This window comes from Ovis aries, chromosome 4 (genome assembly GCF_016772045.2).
Source record: "Ovis aries strain OAR_USU_Benz2616 breed Rambouillet chromosome 4, ARS-UI_Ramb_v3.0, whole genome shotgun sequence".
Classification (NCBI taxonomy): Eukaryota; Metazoa; Chordata; class Mammalia; order Artiodactyla; family Bovidae; genus Ovis; species Ovis aries.
The window spans coordinates 76,501,862-76,525,829 of record NC_056057.1 but is presented as its reverse complement, the minus strand read 5'-3'; the positions used below and the strand labels follow the sequence as shown (position 1 = coordinate 76,525,829).

The window sequence follows — 23,968 nt, the reverse complement described above, 5'->3', positions numbered from 1 at the left end:
GTATTGGAACTTCAGCTTCAGCATCAGTCCTTCCAATGAATATTCAAGGTTGATTTCCTTTAGGATTGTCTGGTTTGATCTCCTTGCTGTCCAAGGGACTCTCAAGAGCGTTCTCCAGCACTACAGTTCAAAGGCATCAATTCTTTGGCGCTCAGTCTTCCTTATGGTTCAACTTTCATATCTATACATCACTACTGAAAAAAACCATAGCTTTGACTATGCCAAACTAAGCAAACTTTTATTGGCAAAGTGATCTCTTTTTTAATATGCTGCCTAGGTTTTCCATTGCTTTTTTTCCAAGGAGCAAGTGTCTTTTAATTTCATGGCTGCAGTCACCATCCACAGCGATTCTGAAGTCCAAGAAAATAAAGGCTGTCACTGTTTCCACTATTTCTCCATCTATTTGCCATGAAGTGATGGGACCAGGCCTTCAGTAACCAGAGAACCATCACTCAAGAGAAAAAATAAAGACCCAAGGAGCTTCAGCCCCTAGGGCAAACCCCAAAGTCATATACCTCTGTGCTATCTACAAGGAAACAGTCTGATAAATAAATGAAGAAATGTACACAGACCGTAAGGGGAGCGATTCATGTTGACAAACACAAGCCCCACGTTCACTATGCGGGAGGCACCAGGTGGCCTGTGCACACTCCTGGTGGGAATCCAGACCCAGGCCTGGCCTCCACGCCCCTGTCCAGGGCTGGCATATGGAACCAGCCCACGAGAACTCTTCAGAAATGTGACAACTTCCATTTACTCTCCAACAGCAAATGATCTCCAGTCGCCAAGTCCTCTCTCATTTCATCCGGGGTCTCTGGCTCCTCAGCAGGGTCCAACCAAAGGCTGTGCCCCTAGCCTTCCTTCCCGAGATGCTGCTTACGTTCTCACCCCTCCAAGGCCCCTGCACCACACTGACAGCGGAGCAGAGGGCCTCATCCCACACATGCTGCAGCAAGACCCCCATGGAGGGGACATGCTCCCACACACCTATCTCTGCTGGATGATGGACCCACCCTCTCTGTTTGCCTTTCTCCACTGCTACCCTGGAAGTGAGAGGGAAAGGGGGAGAAGACTTGGAGAAAAGGCAAGAGAGTTTCAGGGACATGCCAGTCTGACTCTGAAGTCTTTATCAATACTGAGGGGAAACAAGGCTGCAAGATAACAACAAGGCCTCCCTCCAGAAGCTGACAGCCCCTGACGGAAGTGGCCCCAAGCCAGCCCACAGGGTCATGCCTCACGGTAGCTCCCCTCCCTCAATTTGGCACCAGGTTCTGTGGGCAGGTAGAGCCCCTGGTGGACACAGGGCATCACAGGTGCTCGTAAAGAAGCATAGACAGCCTAAGGGCAGGGGAGGATGCCCCTCAAGCACAGCTCCCTTTGGGGGAATCTTTCTCCTGCTCTGAGTTAAAGGGTTCATCCTGCAGCCAGCTCCTGATGTACACAGCTCATCCCAACCAGGAGCCCCCAGGCCTGCCCCCACCTTTCCCAGAACCCAAGGTGCTCGATGGTCTCCCCACCTCTGGTCTCACCATCGCTCATCACAGCAGCTATACACAAATACACACACACACACACACACACACATACACACACACAGAGGGTGACTCATCAGACATGAATCCCAGCCCACTCCAGGAACCAGGAGGGGGGAGGCAGAGGTCACCATGTGCCTTGGAGCAGGGGAGGAACAGCAGATGGGTTCACCCTCCCCTCCCCGCCCCCTGGCTGCCTGCTCTCAATTGTCCTGGGGCGCAGACACCCTCCCAGGCCCTGCATGACTAGTGTCTAAAGACTAGTTTTTCACAGGACAAGGGTTCAGGGTGGAAGGAAGAGCAGGGTATCCCACTGCCACAGAGCACCCGCCTTCTGCACACACGTGCCCTGCCTGAGGGGCTTCCGGGGACTCCTGACCAGCGGCACTGGCAGAGCCCTGAGCCTTTCCCACAGCCTGCCTGCTGTTTCACCATGTTTTCTTCCCACTGCTCACGGCTGCACTTGCCACCCGCTCCAGTCCTCCTGGCCACCTCAGGAACGAGGCCAGCTATCTCCTGAAGGCGCAGAAAGCCACAGGCATCTCCCTCGCATGGGGACCCACAGCTCCAACCAGAGAGGAGATGAACTCACCTCCACCCAGTGGAGCCCTACCTCTGGCACCTCCCGCAGAGTCAGTAATGATTCATCATCCAAGCCAATAAATGTTAGTAGTGTCAGTGACGAGACCAGAATCACACTCTTAACACTCCATGGAAAGAATCAGCAGCATTTTGCTTGACAGAAGTGCCCCAAATGCTTCTTTTAAGGTACAAAGTATCAGTAGCATTTTATAAAGATTAGAGTGATGAAGGTTGTAATACCCACTTCATCCCTTCAGCATTAGCAGTTTTATTTACCTATGTCTCCCCAGCGAGTTTCTAAGAACACATCAATCCCCTGCCTTCAGATTTTAGAGTATCTGCACTAGAAGCAATTTCTCTCCACTTTGCTGGTGGGCCTGGTGGCTGTTTACACAGGCATCAAGGAGCCACAACCACACACCCTTTAAGGTTTAGCAAGCCTAGTAGCTGCCGTCCTAAGTCACAGCACCTACATCATCCAGGGCCAACACTAACCAAGATTTCACTTGGAGGTAAAAATGATTTCAGAGGGTGGCAAGACTGTAACTCACTCCCTAAACCATTAGGAGGGCAGCAGTAAAGCTGTGAATAGAAAATACAAGATCTACTGAGGGCTTCCCTGGCGGCTCAGCAGTAAAGAATCTGCCTGTGATGGAGGAGACATGGGTTCAATCCCTGGGTGAGGGAGATCCTCTGAAGGAGGGCACATCGATCCACTCCAGTGGTCTTGCCTGGAGAATCCCAGGGACAGAGGAGCCTGGCGGGCTACAATCTATAGGGTCGCAAAGAGTCAGGCAACTGAGACAACTGAGCACACATACACAGATCCACTGGGCTGAGATACAGATGGATCGGGCCGACCCAGGTCTAGGAGACTCACGGCAGAGGGAGAAGGACGCATGCACAGCAAGTCACAGGGCGATCACAGACAGCCCATAACGACGCCCAACAGGAGGCTGAGGATGCATTCATGCCCAGAGGGGCTGAGGATGCATTCATTTTCCCTCTTCTTACTTAAGTGCCCTTAGCAAGAAACAATAAACTAAGATGTTGTTTGTGACAGCTCCTTGAGAAGGGTCCCCTCTGTTTAGAAGTCAGGTTGCTGGAGCCAGGCAACGGAGCCCCACAACTATGAGGACGAAATGTAAGTGGCCATGGGGTTGCACAAGCAGGGGCAGCAAGACGAGGCATGTGGATGGGAAAGTGTTTACAAGCCCACTGGGGCCCTGGACCATGGCCAGTTCTTGACAGGGCTGCAGCCCACGTGAATTCCTTAGGAAGGTTACATAACAACACGGCTGTGCTTGCAAACACTCTGCCCTCCCACTTAACAGAAGTGTGTTTACTGAACATCTGAGGCTCTGCCCTTTAGGAGACAGCGTCCGAACCTCAGTATAAGCACATGGCAAAGATGGGCAGGTCAGGTGTGCAATGGGAGGGTGTGTGGGGACAGGCCGGCCATGTTTAGGTGAAGCTGGACGATGGGTGGGTGTCACCCTGGCTTCAGCAGTAATGGCCCCCTCAACACCCCGCAAGTCAAAGGAATGACAGGTGGAGTCCACTCCACTTTTCCCCACAGTGTCCCCAACCCAAAGAGATCACAGGGCCTTACTTCTTGTAAACTTGACCCCTATAACCTTTGCTAACCTGTCTCAACAGAGAATCAATCCCCATGAGGAAAGAGGCAGGTTTATCTGTGCACAGGGCTGACATTTACCAAAATCAAAGCGGGAAAAAAAAGCAAAAGACAGCATGCTGTCTCAAAGGATGGTGACCATGGTGTCACCTTGGGACACCTTCCCTGGGAGCTCCCCTTCCACCTTCCAGAGCAGAGGCAGGCTCTGCAGACGCCAGACAGCCCGGCCGAACCTTCTGCGGCTGTGGGTGGGAAACCCATAAAAGCATTCTCTGCAATGCAGGATTCGGTCCAACTCATGACGGCTGCCAAATTCTTGATGAGAAATGAAAATGCCTCCATACTTGAACTTTAACACAGAAAGGCCCTGACATATTCTCCATGTCCTCCTTTCTCCACTGAAGGCAGGCCCATGAATGCGTTGTGGTGCACACCAAGCAGTAACTGACTACAATTGAAGGACAGGACAGACTGAAATGAGCAGGTCTCCTACAGTTAGGCTGAGACTGTGTACTTCTCCTGCCTCAGAGATGCAGGAAACCAGAGCTGATCTGCACGGTAGGCGGGGACACGGCTCCCCGCTCTCCAGATGCTCAGCCAACACCACGGAATGTTCTGCCACCGTCTACTTCCCTGTGCTGAGCCTTGAGGTCATTTTCAGGTTGAACCAACAGTCCTGGGATTTGGAGGTGCAGCGTGTACAGATCACACAATGCAGTGTGTCCCCCAGAGATTATGTTCTGAGCGTAGGGATACCTGGGGCTAATCCTCCAGGCCGGCCGGTGCTGTCAGCATCCTTTGAGAGTCTCTCCTCCTCAGACGCATTGTAATCATGTGAGCCTTCAACTCCTGTGAGCCTTCAACTCCTGCCTCTATGCATGTGTGAACACTCCAAATTCTCCTGGCACGAGAGTGATCACCAGTGCATCTCACTCAACGTTCACAACCACCATGTTACCTGGTTCAGGACATATGCTATGGGGAATGAATGAGGGGATGAGTGAACACTGGTAACAAGTCATAGCCAAGGGTGCTGGATAACCCATGGTACCTGACTCCACTCTTAACCTTATTCAGTTCAGTTCAGTTCAGTTCAATTCAGTCACTCAGTCATGTCTGACTCTTTGCGACTCCACAGACTGCAGCATGCCAGGCTTCCCTGTCCATCACCAACTCCTGGAGCTTACTCAAACTCATGTCCATTGAGTCAGTGATGCCATCCAACCATCTCATCCTCTGTCCTCCCCTTCTCCTCCTGCCCTCAATCCTTCCCAGCATCAGGCTTTTTCAAATGAGTCAGTTCTTCGCATCAGGTGGCCAAAGCATTGGAATTTCATCTTTAGCATCAGTCCTTCCAATGAATATTCAGGACTGACTGGTTGGATCTCCTTGCAGTCCAAGGGACTCTCAAGAGTCTTCTCCAACACCACAGTTCAAAAGCATCAATTCTTGGTGTTCAGCTTTCTTTATCCAACTCTCACATCCATACATGACTACTGGAAAAACCATGGCTCTGGCTAGACAGACCTTTGACTAGACGGTTTATTCTAAAATGGGTTTACTCAATGGACACAGATATTATGGGCTGAATTCTGTGACCCCAAGATTCACTTGTTGAAGTCTTAAAGGTGGTGAGGGTAGTCAGGTCATACAGGTGAGCCCTAATTCAATCTGACTGGGGTCCTTTTAAGAAGAGACCAGGACCCAGACACACGCAGAGGGAAGACAACGTGAGGGCCTGGGGAGAAGAGAGCCGTCTGCACGCCAAGGAGAAGACCCCCGGAGAAATCACCGCTGCTGACAGACACCTTGATCTCTGCCTTTCAGCCTCCAGCACTGTGAGGGAATTCATGTCTGATGTTTGAGCCCCCCGTCTGTGGCACTTTGTCATGACAGCCCTAGGAAACTAATACAAGAGGCTAGCGCCACTGCGAGGCTTCATAGAGATCAACAACTAAACTAAACCTCCTCGGTAATCATTTCTACAAATGAAGCAAGGAAAAATTACCCCGTGGGATGGAAAATTACCCACTTCCAGCTGTAAGCTGTATCACCCTTCCCCCGTCTGATAATGCTGCAAAAAAATAAGTGCAGAGTGTACAAAAATGAACTGTAAACACAGGAAGTATAAATCAAATAATAATTCAATCCAAAAATACTCCATGTTAAGAATGGACAGAGGTGCAGGAAGGGGCTGGTTTTATCAAGTTAAGCATTTCCTGTGATGAGATCTGGGAGATCCTATTTGCCCCCATTGCCAATGGAAACAAAACTTCATGGAAAGGGTGCCTGCGGGGCAGGAAACATTCCCCTCAAGAGAGCTCCAGGCAACAGAACACCTGAATGCCAGACCTCTCAGCTTCCTGCAGCAAAATGCTCAGGCTGTCCCCTCACACAAGCAGCAGCCTTCAGGGCATGCTAGAGGGTGAACTTGCCCAAGGACTCCCACCCTTGGGGCGGGCTCTAGGCAATAAGGTGGGGACAACGGCACTCTGGGCTCACAGCCAGGGTGAGCTGCCACCCCTGAGAAGCACAGTGACTGGCTCCGCAGAGGCTGGGACAAGTCAACCACCCACCCCAAGGGCTCGGCATCCACCTATGAGAGATCATCAAATGTGGCCTAAGCGAGGCACAGCCATGTGTCCAATGTGGATGACATGGGTGGGCGGCATCCGCAAGACCTGCAGAAACGGGCCATGGGGCCGTGTGCAGAACAAGACGGATAATCCAGCATCCGTGGGGCTGAGTGATCGAGGAGCAGTAAACCAAGGGGCTCCTAGGCCACCTACAGGAGCCTGGACCCTCTCTTGCCACTGTGGGGAGGATGCTGGGCCCAGGCAGTGGAACACCGTGCTCAGATGGGGTCACGCTGTGAGGCGCAGGGCTCAGGGACACAAGCAGTCCTGGGATTTAGGACATATCTGGGTAAAGGAGCTGAATGACTGATGAGATGTGGGGCAAGGAGATGCTGAGAGGAAGCTCCCATTTGGGGTCTGGAGAACAGCGGGGGGATGGTCCTAGGAAGCATCAAATGGATTCCAGGGGGGCAGGACCCAAGACAGAAGCAAGTAAGAGGCAGCCTGGACCCCTCAGAGCAGTTGCTCCTGCCAGAAGGAGCAGCACTTGTGAAAGGGAGGCTGCCCAGAGGACAGTAGACCGGTCAGGAGCCGGGGACCACCCGGAGAGGAGGGGCTGCAGGCGGAGCTGAGGGAAGAGGAGGCCCCATGAAGAGCAAGCAGCCACATGATGGCGAACACCAGGGAGATGGCCACTGGGGAGGTGAGGGAGGGAGGAGAGCAGACGGCAGGGGCCACTGAGCGTGACCTGTCCTTTCCTAAAACCCAGACTAGAAAGCAGGCGGCAGAGGCAGGGTGCTCACAGGGAATGAGGCGTCTGACCCAATGGAGAGGCGCCAGGTCTTCCTCCCCAGCTCCTCTGAGCAGGGTGCGGCCCACGTGCTCTGAGGACCATGCCAGGCTTCTTGCCATTCCTCCCACTCGGGCCGGTGCTGCACCCACCTCTGTTCTCCCGCAACTGGGTGGGGGGAGGTCCCCCTCCCTTTGAAGACCCTGCATGCAGGCCATGAGCTCCCAGCACTGTAAGAGGAAGGCTCCAGTCTGACAGCTCTAAACTGACCGTGCCCGGCCACACCGGTGGCCACCCTACATCCCCACCCAGGCCTCGCTTGGGCCCAGAGGTCTCAGGCAGGTGCTCCCCAAACCCTTGCTGGCCCAACACCTTCACCTACAGCTGGTGCTTCAGAAGGCCCCACTGGGCACTGAGCAGACTCATCAGTGTGCAATGGAAATGAAACTTCTTGAGAGGGGCCTAATAATCACACTTTGGGACTTCTTGCAAAGAGGAAGCAAAAGCACAGGGAAGGGCAAGTTGGCAAGTCCCCGCAGCCACTGGATGGAAGCCACTTACCAATGTACCTGAAAAGAGCCATGGGCCAAGCGCACGCAGCCACAGGCAGCTTTCATGTGGCCGTGTGTGTGCCCCAGGCACCACCTTTCATCTGAAGACAGTGCAGGAGACAGAGTCCCAAACTCACAGGCGGGAGCCTTCCTGCTGCAGCTTCAACAAGTGCACCGAGTGCCCAGGGATGGCTCCTGGCACCATAACCGCGCCAGCTCACAGGAACCAAGTCCAAGCACGTCTGCCACCACCTCCTTCACCCACCTGCTCCCCTTTCCCACCCTGCCCATTCCCAGATCTGCCTCCCAGAAACCAAGGGCCAAACCACAACCTCCCACCCAGGTCCCCTCAGAAAGACCCCACCCGCCTGCTCAGACTGCATTCCAGCACGTGATGTTTTCTCAGACACCTTGCTCCGGGGTGGCGGGCTGGCTGCAGTGCCCCCATTGCCCTAGGACAGCAGGGAGACTTGTGGGGGTGAGGTCTGCTGAGGAGGGGGTCTTCCAGGAGTGCAGGTGGTGGCCCCACCAGCGGGCACTCGATTATACTATGTAGCCTTCATACCCTGCCAGCTGCCGCAGTTCAATCTCATCCCCATGAAGCCCACTTACGGGCCTCAGGCAGCAAAAGGGGGTGCAAGCTTGGATAAGGACCCATCTGAGGCCACCCAGCCCCATTAAACTGTAGATCTGGTGGGAGCCCAGGCATGGGTCTCAAGGCCCATCCTCTGCTTGATGCCCTTGGGCTGTATCGATCTGCTGTTGCTCATACAGAGCTGCAGGGCTTCCTTCCTTCCGCTGGAGACCAGGCACGTTCTCCTCCCATCCTTGTTACTCCTCTAAGTCAAGAGTCCTAGGAGGCTTACCCGTAAGAGGTGAGTCAGTGCATTTTCAGGACACGCAAAAGAGCACAACCTGGCTTCAAACTCCCAGGACAACTAACTTCCACAAGGGTATCCTCAAGGCCTGGGGACTGCTGCACCCCAAGCCAGGGCCTCACACCCAACTCCGAGAGCACTTCCACCTGAACGTCCCGGTCGGCCGGCCTCAGCCATCAGGACCCACTCTGCGGTACTACTGGATCCCCCTCCTGATATCCATTCACCCAACCAGGCTCCTCCAGGGCAAAGATGTCCCTCTGTCCCGCTCTTGCTTCCTGTGCTAGGGCCCAACTCGGAAAGCTCAGAATACTCAAAAAAGGATTGCTGGACAAATAAATTGATGGTGCCAAAGGAAGGGGGAAGGCAAGAGACAGTGGGAGGGAGAGGAGGAGGAAGACGGAAAGACGGAGGAAGGAGGGAGGTGGGAGGAAGAGTAGAGAGAAGAGGCTGATGCAGTGAATCCCCCACTGGCTTCTGGACTGGTGCCTCAGGAAGACCTGCAGCCAGCAGCCCACATCAGGCGCTCCTTCTGGGAGGCGGAGCCCCACAACCAGGCACGCGAAAACTAATGAGAATCCTATGGGCCTCCCAGGCAGTGCAGTGTTAAAGAAGTCACCTGCCAATGCAGGAGACACAGACTGATCTCCTGGGTCAGGAAGATCCCCTAGAGGAGGGCATGGCAACCCGCTCCAGTATTCTTGCCTGGAAAGTTTCATGGAGAGAGGAGCCTGGCTGGCTAGAGTTCAGGGGGTCACAAAGAATTGGCCACAACCGAGGGGCTGAGTGCACACACACACACACACACACAACATACACACACACACAATGAAAATCCTAGAAAACTCTGATTGAGCCACTTAAATAAAAAGTCAATTTGTAAACACTCTTATCTTCTTGTCACAGGGTATCCTCCGAGGCCTCAAATAGATTACAGGAGAGCTAGTCTATGCATGTGGGGAGCACACACGTGCCTCAAAGTTGTTCATTATTTCAGGCAATTTTCTCTTAAATTATTTTAGATGTATACATTTTTTTTTAATACTCAAGATAGATAAAAGGCGGAGGTGGAAAAGCTAGTCTCCCCCAAGAAGCAGCAGACCCAAGAATCAAAACTACCTGGAGAAATCACTGTTTCACTCATAAGCCAAGCTGCAAGACGCTAGCTCTATCTCCCACTTAGACACTAACAATGAATATTTTATGTCTGCACCTGCCCCTGGAAGGCCTAGTCATTTTAAGACTGCACATTATGCTCGGGGAACTGGAATCCTGGGAAGAGCAGTGGTTGAGTTAGGACTTTAATTTCAAGGGTGCACATAGCAAGTAGCTCTAACAATTAGTTCTGTTCCTTTTATTAAAACAGGTTTATTCAGAAAATTCACCGATTTCCTTAAGGTAAAGGCTACTTTCCATTCTTCTTACAGGTTTTCGGGGGGCGGGGTCTGATGCTACTGCTTTAAGATGAGCTTGTTTTTCCCTTTCCATTGATTCCTGGGAGAGCAGGGGCAAGGCCATGACACTCACCATGATGTCCCCTTTCAGGAGCTGGGCCGGCTCGATGGCGATGTAGATCCTGCTTTGGTTCTCTGGGCCAACGTTGCTTTGGAATAAAGAAGGCACATCATGATACAATTTCATGATTTAATGGAGAGAATACCTCCTGAGAAAAGGAACCCTACAATTGAAATTAGACAAAATATCCTGCTTGGCCCAGGCATCTCAATTCCTTAGACTCTCTCCTATGAAAATGAGTCTGAAAGGTATAAAAAAGCAAAGGGGCCAGGCAGGGTCCTGAGGGCAATGTCAGTGCCAGTGGTCGCAGCCTCACCCCAGGCCTAGGCACGGCAGGGCATGCAGCATGGAGTACTGGGGTTCTGCCGGCACAGCCTCTGTGGTTAGCAGAGGGTGACATGGCCCAAGTGTCACCGATGCCAGGGTCCAACAGGAGTCCAGACATATGATAACAGTTCGTCTTGAGTGATGACAACACATTTTTTCCTTTACTCATTTTCCATTAATGTGTATAAAATGCTAAACCAAACTCCCAAAAAAGCAAATCAAGTAAGTCTAGAATTAGTACATATTCTGGAAACATCTGCCTGTCCTTTATCTAAACTGCCAAGGAGAGAGAAAGGCAAAACACCATGGCCCTGTCGCAGGCTCCGACATGATTACTTCCACACAGTGGGGGACCCTCTCCCGCCCCCGGGTCCCTGTGTCCCTGCATCTTCGCACAGCCAGCTGGGTGACCGTGGCGGACACCCACCAGGCAGGGTGATGGGGTAGCCGCCCATGGCTCCCCTTCTGTCCCCTCCTCTGGGCTCCCCAGCCGTCATGCCTCCCACACCTCCCAAGGGAGAAGCAGGCTGGAGCAGGCCCCTCCCTGGCTCTCCCGTGGTCCCAGGAGAGCAGCCGCACTTACTAGATCCCCGACGTGTACACGGGCTGCATGGCCTGGTAGAGCTTGAGAAAGGGCCGGCACACTGAAACAGAGGCAGAGTCGGCTATAAACATGCGGAACTGGGGGCCAGTGCCGGGCGGCACACCTCCAGACCCCACCCTGCGGGAGACACTCACCTCCACCCGAGTCAAAGTTGGGGGTTCCATGCAGGATGACGAAATGCAGGAACAGGGGCGAGGCATTCATCTTCACCGTTCCTGACAGGAGCCCACTGAGAAACTGCACATACCTGCAAAGGGCAGCAGCTTAGAGCTCCCCCGACAGCTCAGAGCGCCGGTGGGGTCAGAGGGAAAGGACGAAATACACCTGCTTTTTCAGGAGTTTTGGGAGAGGACCCATCCTAACTGCTCACAGCAAGGAGGGGTGTCTGCAAGCCAGGGCTTGGCCCATGCCCTGCAGAGCACGGCTAAGCCCACAACCCCACCGAGAGTCTCTGGGCCTCCCACACTGATGTGGCTTTGGCCAGAGATCTGGAAGCACAAGCAAGGGTGCCTCCTGGGCGTGAGCCCCCACACGTGGCACCTCCTGCTCTGCAACCCAAGTGCAGGTGGCAACACCTCTGTCCACGGAATCCAGAGTCGGGCAGGGCTAGGCCACGGGACTGTCACAGCCCCCCACCCAGAATGGGAAAGCAAGAGGCCTGCAGTCACGTGAGCATGCTCTCTGAACCAAACTACACATCAAGGTCCCTGAGTCTGACTCTCAGTTCCACCCACCGCGCACTCTGCTCACACCAGGAAACCTACAGAAGGCTGGAGTCCACACGGCGAGCCCACAGGAAGCCTGTGGATGCCCCATCTCACTGAGAGGCCCCCCGCCACCTGAGCCACCTCGCCCTCCTGTCTTCCGTCTCCTCTGTGCCCTTCCTCCTCACCGCCCATCTCAGCGGCGGGATGAGCACGTGTACAGTGAGCTGGGAGACCTGTCTTCTCTCTCAATACCACGCACAGCCTTGTGTGCCATGCTGACGCCCGCACCCTGCGTGGGTGCTTGACAGTCTAGGGAGAAGATTCTACCCAAGAAGTGCTTCCTCACTGGTTTCTCCCAAGGCACAAGGTGGTAGGGCACACCTACCCAAGAGGGCACAGACCTGCCAACCTCACAGATGCTGCCCGGCCTCAGCCCCTCTCTCTATCCATTGTGCATGATTCCTGAGCAAATGCAAACCCCACGACATCCAACATCTCTGTACATCTCTAATGCCAACACAGAGCCAAGCAGGCGCAGGAAGGAAGCAATCACTGAATCACCGGGTTGTGTGGCCAGCACAATTTCCTCCATACCCTCCATTCAGCTCACTCTAGTCCACTCCCCACAGAGCAGGGACATCCCCCACATAAACACCCTAGGACCGAATGCTACTCAGGCTCGGCCCACTTAGGTTAAACACATTCTGGTTTCTCTGACTTATATCACTGAGAATAATGACCTCAAGGTCCATCTACGTTGTTGCAGATGGCAGAATTTCATTATATTTTGTGGCTGAGTAACACTCCATCATACATTTTTACCACATACTCTTTATTCATTCACCCATTGAGGGATATCTAAATTGTTTCCACATCTTGGCTATTGTGAATAAGAAACATGGGAGTGAAGAGATCTCTTCGAGAGCCTCTCTTCATTTCCTTCAGAAATATACCCAGAAGTGGAACTGCTGAATCATATGGCAGTTCTGTTTTTAATTTTTTGAGCAACCTCCACATTCTTTTCAACAGTGGCTGCACCAGTTTACACTCTCACCAACAATGCACAAAGGCTCCCTTTTCTCCACATTCTTGTAAACACTTGTTTTTTCTTGTCTTTCGACCACTGCCTTTTCTAACAATTGTGAGGTAATATCTCCCCGTGGTATAACAGCACTCATATATGGAATCTTAAAAAGCCATACACACAAAAACAGAGTAAAATGGTGGTTACCAGGGGTTGGGCTTTGGGGACAGAACAGAATTGTTAACGGGTACATGCTTACAATGAGCAGTAAATATGCCCTAGAAATATAATGCACAGTATGGTAAGTATGGGCTTCCCCAGTGCTTAGCCATAAAGAATCCGCCTGCAATGCAGGAGACAAGAGATGCGGGTTCCCTGGAGGAGGCTGTGGCAGCTCACTGCAGTGTTCTTGCTTGGAGAATCCCATGGACAGAGGAGCCTAGTGAGCCACAGTCCATAGGGTCACAAAAGAGTTGGACACGACTGAAGCGACACAACACCAATATGAGCATAGTAAATATAGACACTGTGTATTATATTTATCAAATATATTTGATAAATATATTTGTATATTATATTTATATATAAATATATTTGTATATTATGTATAATATGTATAATGTATATATAATATATTTACATATTTGTATAATATACTTGTATATATTTATATATATAAACACCAACATGAGCATAGTAAATACAGACACTGTATATTATATTTATCAGATATATTATATTTGATAAATATATTTGTATAATATACTTGTATATATTTATATATATAAACACCAGCATGAGCATAGTAAATATAGACACTGTATATTATATTTATCAAATATATTTATATTTATTAAATATATTATGTACAATATGTATAATGTATATATGTATAATATATTTATACATTTGTATAACATATTTGTATATTATAATTGTCAAACTTGCTAAGAGATAGAACTTAATTGTTCCAACCACTAAAAATAAATTATAATTATGTAATATGACAGAGGTGCTAATTATGGCTACAATAACTATCATACTACAATATATGAATGCATCAAGCTAACACGTCATACAACTTAGGACTTCCCTGGCAGTGCAGTGGTTAAGAATCCACCTGCCAATGCAGAGGACATGGGCTGGATTCCCAGTCCCAGAAGAGTCCACCTGCCACAGAGCAACTAAGCCTGTGTGCCACAACTACTGAAGCCGTGCATTGCAACAAAGCGTAGTCCCCACTTGCCGCAACCAGAGAAACCTTGCACAAAGCAATCAAGATTCCAGGCAGTCAGAAAATAAAATGAATAGGCTGTCACAGACTACCAGGCTGAGCTCTTTAGAGGGATGGGATGGGGTAGGAGGCAGAAGGGAGGTTCAAGAGGGAGGAGACATGTGCATACCTATGGCTGATTCATGCTGATATATGGCAGAAACCAACACAATATTGTAAAGCAATTACCCTCTGATTAAAATCAAATTTCAAAATAAATTTTAAAAAACATGTCATACACCTTAAATTTACACAATGTCATTAGTCAAGTACATCTAAATTTTTTTTTTATTTTAGTTTTTTATTTTTTAAATTTTAAAATCTTTAATTCTTACATGCATTCCCAAACATGAACCCCCCTCCCACCTCCCTCCCCATAACATCTTTCTGGGTCATCCCCATGCACCAGCCCCAAGCATGCTGCATCCTGCGTCAGACATTAAATTTTTTAAAATATCTAATTTATACCAGCAACTCAGATGCAGTCCAGTATCTCAAGCAGTTGAATTTGCATACAAAGCAAACTGAACAAAAGGAAATACCCAGTAAATTTTAAAAATAAAGTTTAAAACTCTACTTAAAAGCCATCCTTTTATAAAAAAAAAAAAATGCTAGCTTCAACTTAGGTGCCCTTGATGGTATTCACATTTTCCTGGTGGCAAAACACTCTTCCCTTTCAAAAGAGGACAAAACCTCACTCATCCAAGCACAGAGACCAGATGGAAGCCCTGGGGGTCCTGAGGCCGCGAAGCCAGACCATGGCTGCAGGGCTCTGACCACCAGATGGCTCCACAGGCCTTTTGGTTTTATCTTCCATTTGAACAACAGATGCCTCGATTCCACTGCGGGCAGACACGGGAATGTTCAGGTGACCTGTGCACCTATATTTAATCACCTGAATGCCATGCACTGCAGATTTCTGGGTTCGCTGGCCCCCTGCTTGTGAGCATACGAAAAGGGATGTTGAACTGGGGTTGGGAATCCCTGCCCACTCTGGACAGCAGTCTCCCCTCTTCCAGTGCTGGGCAGCTCTGGTCACCACGCAATCCACTTCCTTGGCCTTGTCAGTGGCCCGGCCGCTGTGTTTACTCCACGGGCACCTGGCCATTTGCTCAGTGTGCACTGACCACTCCAGGCAAGGTGGCCCTTCAGTCTGGACATCTCAGGGATCCACCAAAACACAGACCAGGCATCACGGAAGGCAGGGGGTGGTCAGTTTCTGTTTCACTCTTTTTCCTTCTTTGTGCTGGAACTTCGTTGCTGCGCGCGGGCTTTCTCAGTGGCGGTGAGCAGGGGCTATTCTTCATTGCGGTGCGTGGGCTTCTCGGGGTGGTGGTCTCTCCTGCTGAAGAGCACAGGCTCTAGGCTCGGGGGCTTTAGTACACACAGGCTCAGTAGTTTTGGCTCACGGGCTCTAGAGCATGGGCTCAGCAGTTGTGGCACACGGGCTCTCTAACGGTGGCACACAGGCTCAGTTGCCCCGCAGCATGTGGAATCTTCCCAGACCAGGGATTAAACCGGTGTCCCTGCATTGGCATGTGAATTTTCATCCACTGCGCCCCCAGGGAAGTCCCCGATTCACTTTTGGATGCAAACATGGAGGGTCTGCCCCTTGCACTGACACAGCCTGGCCAGCACTGCCGCCTAGTGGCCAGAGGGAGCGTGAGAAGGTGCTTCTTTGAGGAGCAGTGTCAACATCACCAGAGAAGTAGGAGCTGGAAGACCAGGGCTCACACTCACACGGGGTTAGAGACAGAGGGAATGAAGGCGATCCCGGACATCTGCCCTTCTGACCAGTTCATCACTGAACCACTGCAATCAAGCTCCCGGTCTACAGTTCTCATCTGCCCTTTATAAAAATCTGCTTTATATGGATTCATAGTTACGTAAGTCAAAGACAAAAATATTGTACAATGCAACTTAAGCCTTCCTTCACATGCTTTCTTAATAAGGAAAAAATATAAAATTATTTTATCCATTTCAGGGTATTTTCTATTCGTTAGAGCAGTCCACGGGGTGGCTAAGAGTCGGACAAGACTGAGCGACTTCACTTTCACTTTTCACTTTCATGCACTGGAGAAGGAAATGGCAACCCATTCCAGTGTTCTTGCCTGAAGAATCCCAGGGACGGGGCAGCCTGGTGGGCTGCCGTCCTTGGGGTCGCCCAGAGACGGACACGACTGAAGCGACTTAGCAGCAGAAGCAGCAGGAGCAGTGCTACTTTTCAGCAACTTTATTGCCTAACTTTGTGGAACTGAAGTCATTTTTGGTTACTTGTTCATAGGATACAGTCTGTAACTTCTGAGTACAAGTTCTGGGTTTTGTGATATTGCAAAAGTTAGCATAACATTTGTTAGCAGCCCGACTGCCATCAGAACGGCCTTTGAAGAAAACCTGACACCAACTCATGTCACCATCGACCTCCTAAGAGAGGGACGAGTGACAAGGTCATTTGTATATTTACTTTTGTAAAGTGTACGGACAGCGTGGAGACAGTACCCTTGCCTGTGCCCCCTAGCCGTGGCTGATGGCTGATGTAAATGAGCTGATGTAAGCCTAGGGGCCTTGCCTGTCACCCCAGCCTACCACCCAGAACCCAGACAGGTTGACATGGCCAAGGAGGACAACACAGGCTCCTTGCCCTTCTCGGGGGCCTTCCTCCAGGCAACTCTAATTGGCAAATCTGAAACTCCAGATCCCACAGTGACTGTGGCCTCAGTCCAGGGAGGCACTCTTGGCTGTGTGCAATGGGACACTCGACACCATGAATCAAGCCCATCTCCCCTCTGTGCACTACCCATCTGTGTGTGTGGTGCGGGAGGGGTAAAGAAAACCTTTGTACAGTAAAATGAACTTTTCATGAATTTTTCTTCAGGGGGGCCTCATCCTGCTGTCCCAGAACTCTTTCATACCCTTATCAGTCTCTCAGATGAGTGGCTGAGAAGCTCCGCTCTAGGCCACCTGAGTGTGACCTGGAAAAAAGAGGACTATGGGGGTTTTGAGGTTGTTGTTCAGTCTCTAAGCCGTGTCCGACTCTTTGCAACCCCATGGACTGCAGCATGCCAGGCTTCCCTGTCCTCCATTATCTCCCAGAGTTTGCTTAAACTCATGTCCACTGAGTCGATGATGCCATCAATCTATTTCATCCTCTGTCACCCCCTTCTCCACTTGCCCTCAATCTTTCCCAGCATCAGGGTCTTTTCCAATGAGTCAGCTCTTCACATCAGGGGGCCAAAGTATTGGAGCTTCAGCTTCAGCATCAATCCTTCCGATGAATATTCAGGACTGATTTCCTTTAAGATTGACTGGTTTAATCTCCTGGCTGTCCAAGGGACTTAAGTACCAAAGAACGCTGCAATGTTGGGGAACTTTTCCAGCTACGAGAAACACCTAGGAATCCAATCTTGCTTTCTGTACGCCCAGACTTCTGGCTTCTCTTCCTCTACCTCAGGGGACACAGGAACAACCCTCACCCAGGACTTCCGGAGTGTCTCTTCTTCCCCGAACTCTCAGGAGATAGCTGCTGTCCCAAAGAACAAGCCAGTCACCTGTCATTCTCCCGGCTAAACAAACCCAAAGTAATGGGACTCACTCCCAACTCCTTCACAGAAGGAAAGGAAAAGGGGAGAAGAAAAGGAAGTCAGAAAATTTCATCATTTAAGTCATGACTTCCATGATGCTGTTGATAACTAAGGCTGTAGGAGGGTTTTCCTTAATTACTTGTCAAAGTGAAAGGGCCTCCAAGGTCAATGGGTGCCTCTCTGAAGCAGAAGGTTCATCATCCCCACAGGAGGTTACTTGGGGGTGACCTCAAGCTGCTCCTGAGGCTTGCTCAAGGCAAAAGGTGCAGGGAGAGATAAGTGCTCTTGCCTGAGGAATTCTGCTGGAAGCACGCAGTCTCCAACAGCCGCTGCTGGCCGAGCTGCTGCAGGTCAACTGCTCAGTGGTTTTTAGGAGTGAGGCACAAAGTGACAGAGAATCCACCACCCATCAAATGGACTCCAGCCTCTCCAGCTCATCAACCCATTATTTATTTTTAATTGAAGGATTATTGTTTTACAGAATTTTGTTTTCTGTCAAACATCAACAAGAATCAGCCATAAGTGCACCCGTGTCCCCTCCCTCCCGAACCTCCCGCCTACCTCCCTCCAGATCCCATCCTTCTAGATTGTCATAGAGCCCCTGTTTGAGTTCCCTAAGTCCTATAACAAGTTTCCACTGGCTATCTGTTTTACACATGGTATTATAAGTTTCCATGTTACTCTCACCATACATTTCACCCTCTCCCTCCCCCCTCCCCCCATGTCCATAAATCTGTTCTCTAATCCATGCTCATTTCGAAAGATTGCTTTCAAAAAGGTTTCTTGAGCTCAGTCCTAAAATAGCCTGCAGAGCTCCTCCTCGGGCTTTGGGACCACAATGATGCTCCCACCATTGCTGAATCTGTCCCCACATGAGCGGTCATCGCACATCCTCTGGGTCTCAAATATTCCTCCAGACGTACCTATTCTTTCACTCAGTCATGAACCCGCTCCGTTATGAGATGGCGAGCATCTTCTGAGGCAAGTGCTGTCAGGATAAGGTCCCCTATTCTGAGGGAGCAGGAAGATCAGCCTCGAAATGCTAGGTTTAACCCACGCCACCCTCATCAATGTCAATATTACAGCTTTTGCTGTGTAATCATGTGGGAGAACCATGGGCAAGTTAAAGTGAGAAGATACTTCCCTTTTTCCACACTCCTTCAATGGTATTAAAAAGCTGCAGCAGAAACAGTGCATGATATCCCTTATATTAATATGTGGAATCTGAAAAGGCTTGATACAAATTAATTTATGTATAAAACAGAAACAGATTCACAGACTTAAAGAATGAACTTACAGGTTGCTGGGGTGGGGAGGGGTAGGGAGGATAGGGGAAGGGATAGTTAGGGAGTTTGGAAGGATAGGTACACACTGTTTATTTAAAATGGATAACCAACAAGGAACTATGGTACAGCACAGAGAACTCTGCTCAATGTTATGTGGCAGCCTGGATGGGAGGGGAATTTGCGGGAGAATGGATACATGCATATGTATGCATCAGTCCCTCTGCCGTCCACCTGGAATTACCATAACATTGTTAAATTAGCTATCCTGTGCTGTGCTTAGGCATTCAGCTGTGTCCGACTTTTTGCGACTCCATGAACTGTAGCCCACCAGGCTTCTCTGTCCATGGAGATTCTCTAGGCAAGAATACTAGAGTGGGTTGCCATGACCTCCTCTAGGGGATCTTCCCAACCCAGGAATTAAACCGGGATCTCCCTCATTGCAGGCCGATTCTTTACCAGCTGGGCTACCAGGGAAGTCCAAATTAGCTATACTCCAAAACATAGTTTTTTTTTTTAAGCTGTAGTAAGTAATAAGAATAAAAAGAAGAAAATAAGACAAATATCCTTCCCTGGTGTGTGCTGAGTTTTGAGGTGGGTCACCCCCTGTTTTCCCTCACATCTCACACAGGGGCTCACATGAATGTAACCATTCTGGAAACTGCTCAACCAAGAAATGACACTCAATGGTTCAAAATAGATCAAGGGGCTATTTAACTGTAGTACTAATGAAATGCTGGTTTTTCCAAGGCAACTCACATGCCCTGTGGGGCCTCTGCTCAGAGCAGGGCACAGCCAGGCTCCAACCCACCATCTCACACCCACAACACATTCTGGTCCACAAACAGACCTGCCATGGGGAACAGCCAGGAAGAAGCAGGCAGTGCCTCTGGTGACCCTGGAAATCCCTTTCCCAAATGGAAATACCTCAAATCGGCTCTGGACAAAAACCCCCTGTGCCCATGGCCCCTGGATAGCAATGAAGCTTTCAGTCCTCCCAAGTCCACTGACCCAGCCCGCTGGCCCTGGCGGGAAGAGACGCGAGGGGCAGGAAAACCATCTTGGCGATAGCCCTGGCAATCCTTGAGCAAATGCCCTGCCATCTGCTTTGAAGTAAAAACGGTGCTCTTGGCGCCGTGTCCCCATCTGCAGAGGAAGCAGGACTGGAAGACAAGTGGCTGAGGCCCCCCTCAGGCCACGCACCTGACCCTCCTCCGATTCTTCTCCACCCGGGCCTGGCGACAGCATGGATTCACCTGGGCGCCAGAAGCCAAAGGAAGTCTGCTCGCCAGGGTCCCACCGCAGCATGTGCCAGGGGCCATGCCGAGCAGGAGACACGGGGACGTGGGCCGAGGAGACCAAGGAGGAGGACTCCTGGTCCTCTGAAGCTGGCCGACTAGGAACCTGAGTGTGTCAACAGCTTTGCTGGTGATAAGCTGCTTTCACTGGCTTCTACCACCCACAGCCCCTCTGTTTACAGGGGCCGTGCCAGAGACCACTTGGCCTGCAAAGCCCAGCACATCCACCATCCAGCCCCTTTCAGACACAGTTCACAGACCCCTGCTCAGGAGAAAGAAACCACTTCCAACACAGTACAGCATCAGCACCAGCTGGGAGCGCAGGAGACTTGATGGCCGAGCGTGTGGGGAGGGAGCCCCGAGACCACACCGGAGTCAGCCGGGGTGAGGGGCTCCCTGCATCCCCACACAGGGTGGCTCGTCACTCACCACTGGACACCAGCAATCCCCGCCTCCTAATCACGGCTGGTCAGAGGGGGTGTATCTTCCGTCCCTACATTTTTTAATGTAAGATCTCATTCCACCTTTCCTTCTGGCTGTGGGACAGATACATACCGTTTCTGGGATGGCTGCATTAAAGCTGCAAGTTTATCATCATAAAACTTCTTCATTGCGAATCTGTCAAGGGCCTGGTCAGCACTGGGGAAGCAGAGACAGAGAGAGATTTAACACCACGGCCATGGAGGGGTGGGAGGTGGGGTGTAACAACGGACAGGCCCTGAGGTTGTTCTGAGTAGCTAGCACTCACTAAGAGCTCCATTTCGCTACAGTCCCTCTGCGGGCACACCCACTTTAGCATCTCTTCTCAGGCCTCATCTCCTCCAGGAAGATGTTCCAGGCCAAGTGGAAGCCAGGCCTGCAGGGGAAGCCAGGCCTGAAGTCCCCCGTTTAAACAGCAGCACCTGATCCTAGCATGCGGCACTTTCTGTGCTGCATATACAACCCAGAATAATCACAGGATCCTGTCCTGACAGGATAACCACCCATCTGCCATTGCTCGCAGGTGGGCTCAGGCCTGGTGTCCTAACTACCGAAACAACCATCTAAAATAACAACTTTGTCTAAATAAGGGGCTGGTTGGTGGGGCTGCACAAAAACAAGGGTCACTTGAGCACTGCATGTTTAACATACCGGACGCACATGTTTTTTAGAGTGAAAAGTACAATTACATATTCACCTATACATTTTTAAGTGTTCCTTTTTCTGGAATTCACTTGTTTTATTAAATGCTGATAATGCATTTTGGCCACTGTTTATGTTCAGCGTTAATATCACTGCTTAGTGACTCAGTCCAGAGAAGGCGATGGCACCCCACTCCAGTACTTTTGCCTAGAAAATCCCAGGGACGGGGGAGCGTGGTGGGCTGCCGTCTATGGGGTCACACAGAGTCGGACACAACTGAGCGACTTCTTTCACTTTTCACTTTCATGCATTGGAGAAGGAAATGGCAACCCACTCCAGTGTTCTTGCCTGGAGAATCCCTGGGATGGGGGAGTCTGGTGGGCTGCCGTCTATGGGGTCGCACAGAGTCAGACACGACTAAAGCGACTTAGCAGCAGCAGCAGCAGTGACTCAGTCATGTTCAATTTTTTGCAACCCATGGACTGTAGCCCACCAGGGTCCTCTGTCCATGGGATTCTCCAGGTAAGAATACTGGACTGGGTAGCCATTCCCTTCTCCAGGAGCTCTTCCTACCCCAGAGCTTGAACCTGGGTCTCCTGCAACACAGGCAGATCCGTTACCATCTGAGCCACCAGGGAAGCTTTGCTAATGTCAGTACCAGTATTCATAATATTAGCACTGACTTTATCTTTATGAACTCTTATCTTCCTCGTGCTGGTACCAGAATGTTTTTCTTCCTTCACTTTGCGACTTGGAAGTGTCTACTCTGATCTGGACACACTGTGTGACAAGGGCCTTCAACAGTCCCTATGATTACACTACTTGAGGGAATACTATCTAAGGGGAAAATAAAAATAGTAGAAATGATCAAAGGTGTAATTATGAGACTCTGTTATCAGGGCATACTTCAGTGTACAAAATCATTAGAAAGAAGCAAATGAAATTCTAAGGAAAAGTTGCAAACAACCTGGATAGGCAATACTGGTAAATGCTTAAATACATAATATTCTATTCACCAAGTAGCCATCCATGCAGCCGCCAATTAGGAAAGTGTCAATTCAGAAAAACCGTGTTACAAAAATCTTGGTAGTGTCACTTTACTTTAGCGAAGAGCACTTAGTACTATCTTATCTACTAGTGCCAGCAGGATTAGCATCAGCCCATACCAGCACTGATGCTGCGAGTGCCTTTCATGCAACAACACATGGAATTGTCAAAAAACCCTGTGAGGAACAGCCATCAGCCCTGCTTCCCAGGTGAGGACCCCGAAGTTTAGAGCCTTTCATGTGAATTGCCTCACACGTGCAGCTGAGACACACTTCAGTTATTCAGAAAAAAAGTGGGGCATTTAGAGAGGGTATCAGTGATAAGCTTATAGTGAAAAAAAGCCCAGTCTCCATGCTTTCCAAAAATGCCAGGACCGTCCATGGCACATGAAACTCTGGTTCTAGACAGAGCTGTGCTGTTGTGGGCACAAATGCGAGGTGGCCTCTGTCCAGACCCCGCCAGGTGAATGAAATCTGCTCTCTGACCAGAGGGATGTGATGTGAGCGGGAATCTCAATTTGTCTGGCACACACACACACAAGTGCTTATTATCACCAAGAAAGGATCTGACTTTCACTGGAGGGTTGGGTTTCCTGCCTGGCAGGCATGAGCTCTCCAATTTGTTTCCACAGAAAACATTTGGAAAGTCAAATTTCATTCCTTAATGCTAGAAAGGAAAGGGTTTATCGGCTCATATGAATAGGCTTATATTTCCTCAGAACGGAGTAGTTCATACTTCACAAAGTGGCCATTGAACAGAGAGGGCCAACACAGATGCAACACCCAGAAAGAACGACATTTCTGAACTGGATCTCTGTGAGTGGAGACGTGTGCTCGGGGTGCCTCTGGGTCTACCAGTGTACCCAGGGCCAGGAGGCCTGGCACGCAGCTGGGGCCTCACTCACAGGCCTCGCAGCGCCTGTCATCCCCAGTGGACGGGACACACCTCCTGCGCGCAGCAACCCCATGCCCATGGCAGCACCTCCCAGGAACCGGACCAGATCTGGCTTCCTGCTCATTGAGATCCCGAGCAGTCTTAAGTCCGCCAAGTCTCAGTGTCCTCATCTGTAAAATGGGAGTGATGACTACCCCTCCTGGATTACTTGGGAGGACTGAGCAAGAAAAAGGAAATATGCAAAGTACTTCCCAGAGGCCCATGTACACCATGGCAGCTGTGGCCATCGCCATGGATACGTGCAGAATGTGAGGTGTCCAGTGAGAAGCATTGCTTTGGTTTTACTAATACTAATGTCTGTCCCCATCAGCCTTGTCACAGATTGACAGTGCACTTGCTTTATCGGTGATGCTTCCCTGAAGCTTTCAGTGTGAATCACACATAGCTGCTCATTGAGGAAAGTGTCTTTCTCACGAGCTTACACCCTCAGCTGCAGCTAGGTTTCTAGGCACCAGGGACATGAGCCTTGGTCTCCAAGTCAGCTCCGAGGGGTCCGCCTCCTGCCTACCCAGCCTCAGAGCATCCCAATGCCCATGGCAGCAAGGACACTTCCCTCCTACCTGGCCGAGACATTGGTGAAGTGCATGTAAGATGATATGACCACGCCGATGCGTCCCTTTCCACCCTGCAGGAGAGGGAAGAGAGGCCATTAGAACAGGAAAGCACTGCTTCCTTCCCAGGATGACAA

At 50.5% G+C, this 23,968-nt stretch overlaps 1 protein-coding gene across 16 annotated transcripts in view; it reads right to left on the bottom strand.

Annotated features, from left to right (window-relative positions):
* TNS3 (tensin 3) overlaps positions 1-23,968 on the bottom strand; it is a 223,416-nt gene that overhangs the window by 88,104 nt on the left and 111,344 nt on the right. For all 16 annotated transcript variants that reach the window (XM_060415058.1, XM_060415061.1, XM_060415059.1 and 13 more), the window contains 5 exons: positions 23,841-23,905; positions 20,713-20,796; positions 11,126-11,238; positions 10,971-11,031; positions 10,073-10,148 (listed from right to left, as the gene is read on the bottom strand). In XM_060415058.1, the coding sequence (XP_060271041.1) occupies positions 10,073-10,148; positions 10,971-11,031; positions 11,126-11,238; positions 20,713-20,796; positions 23,841-23,905 (399 nt within the window). The remainder of the gene's footprint in view (positions 1-10,072; positions 10,149-10,970; positions 11,032-11,125; positions 11,239-20,712; positions 20,797-23,840; positions 23,906-23,968) is intronic.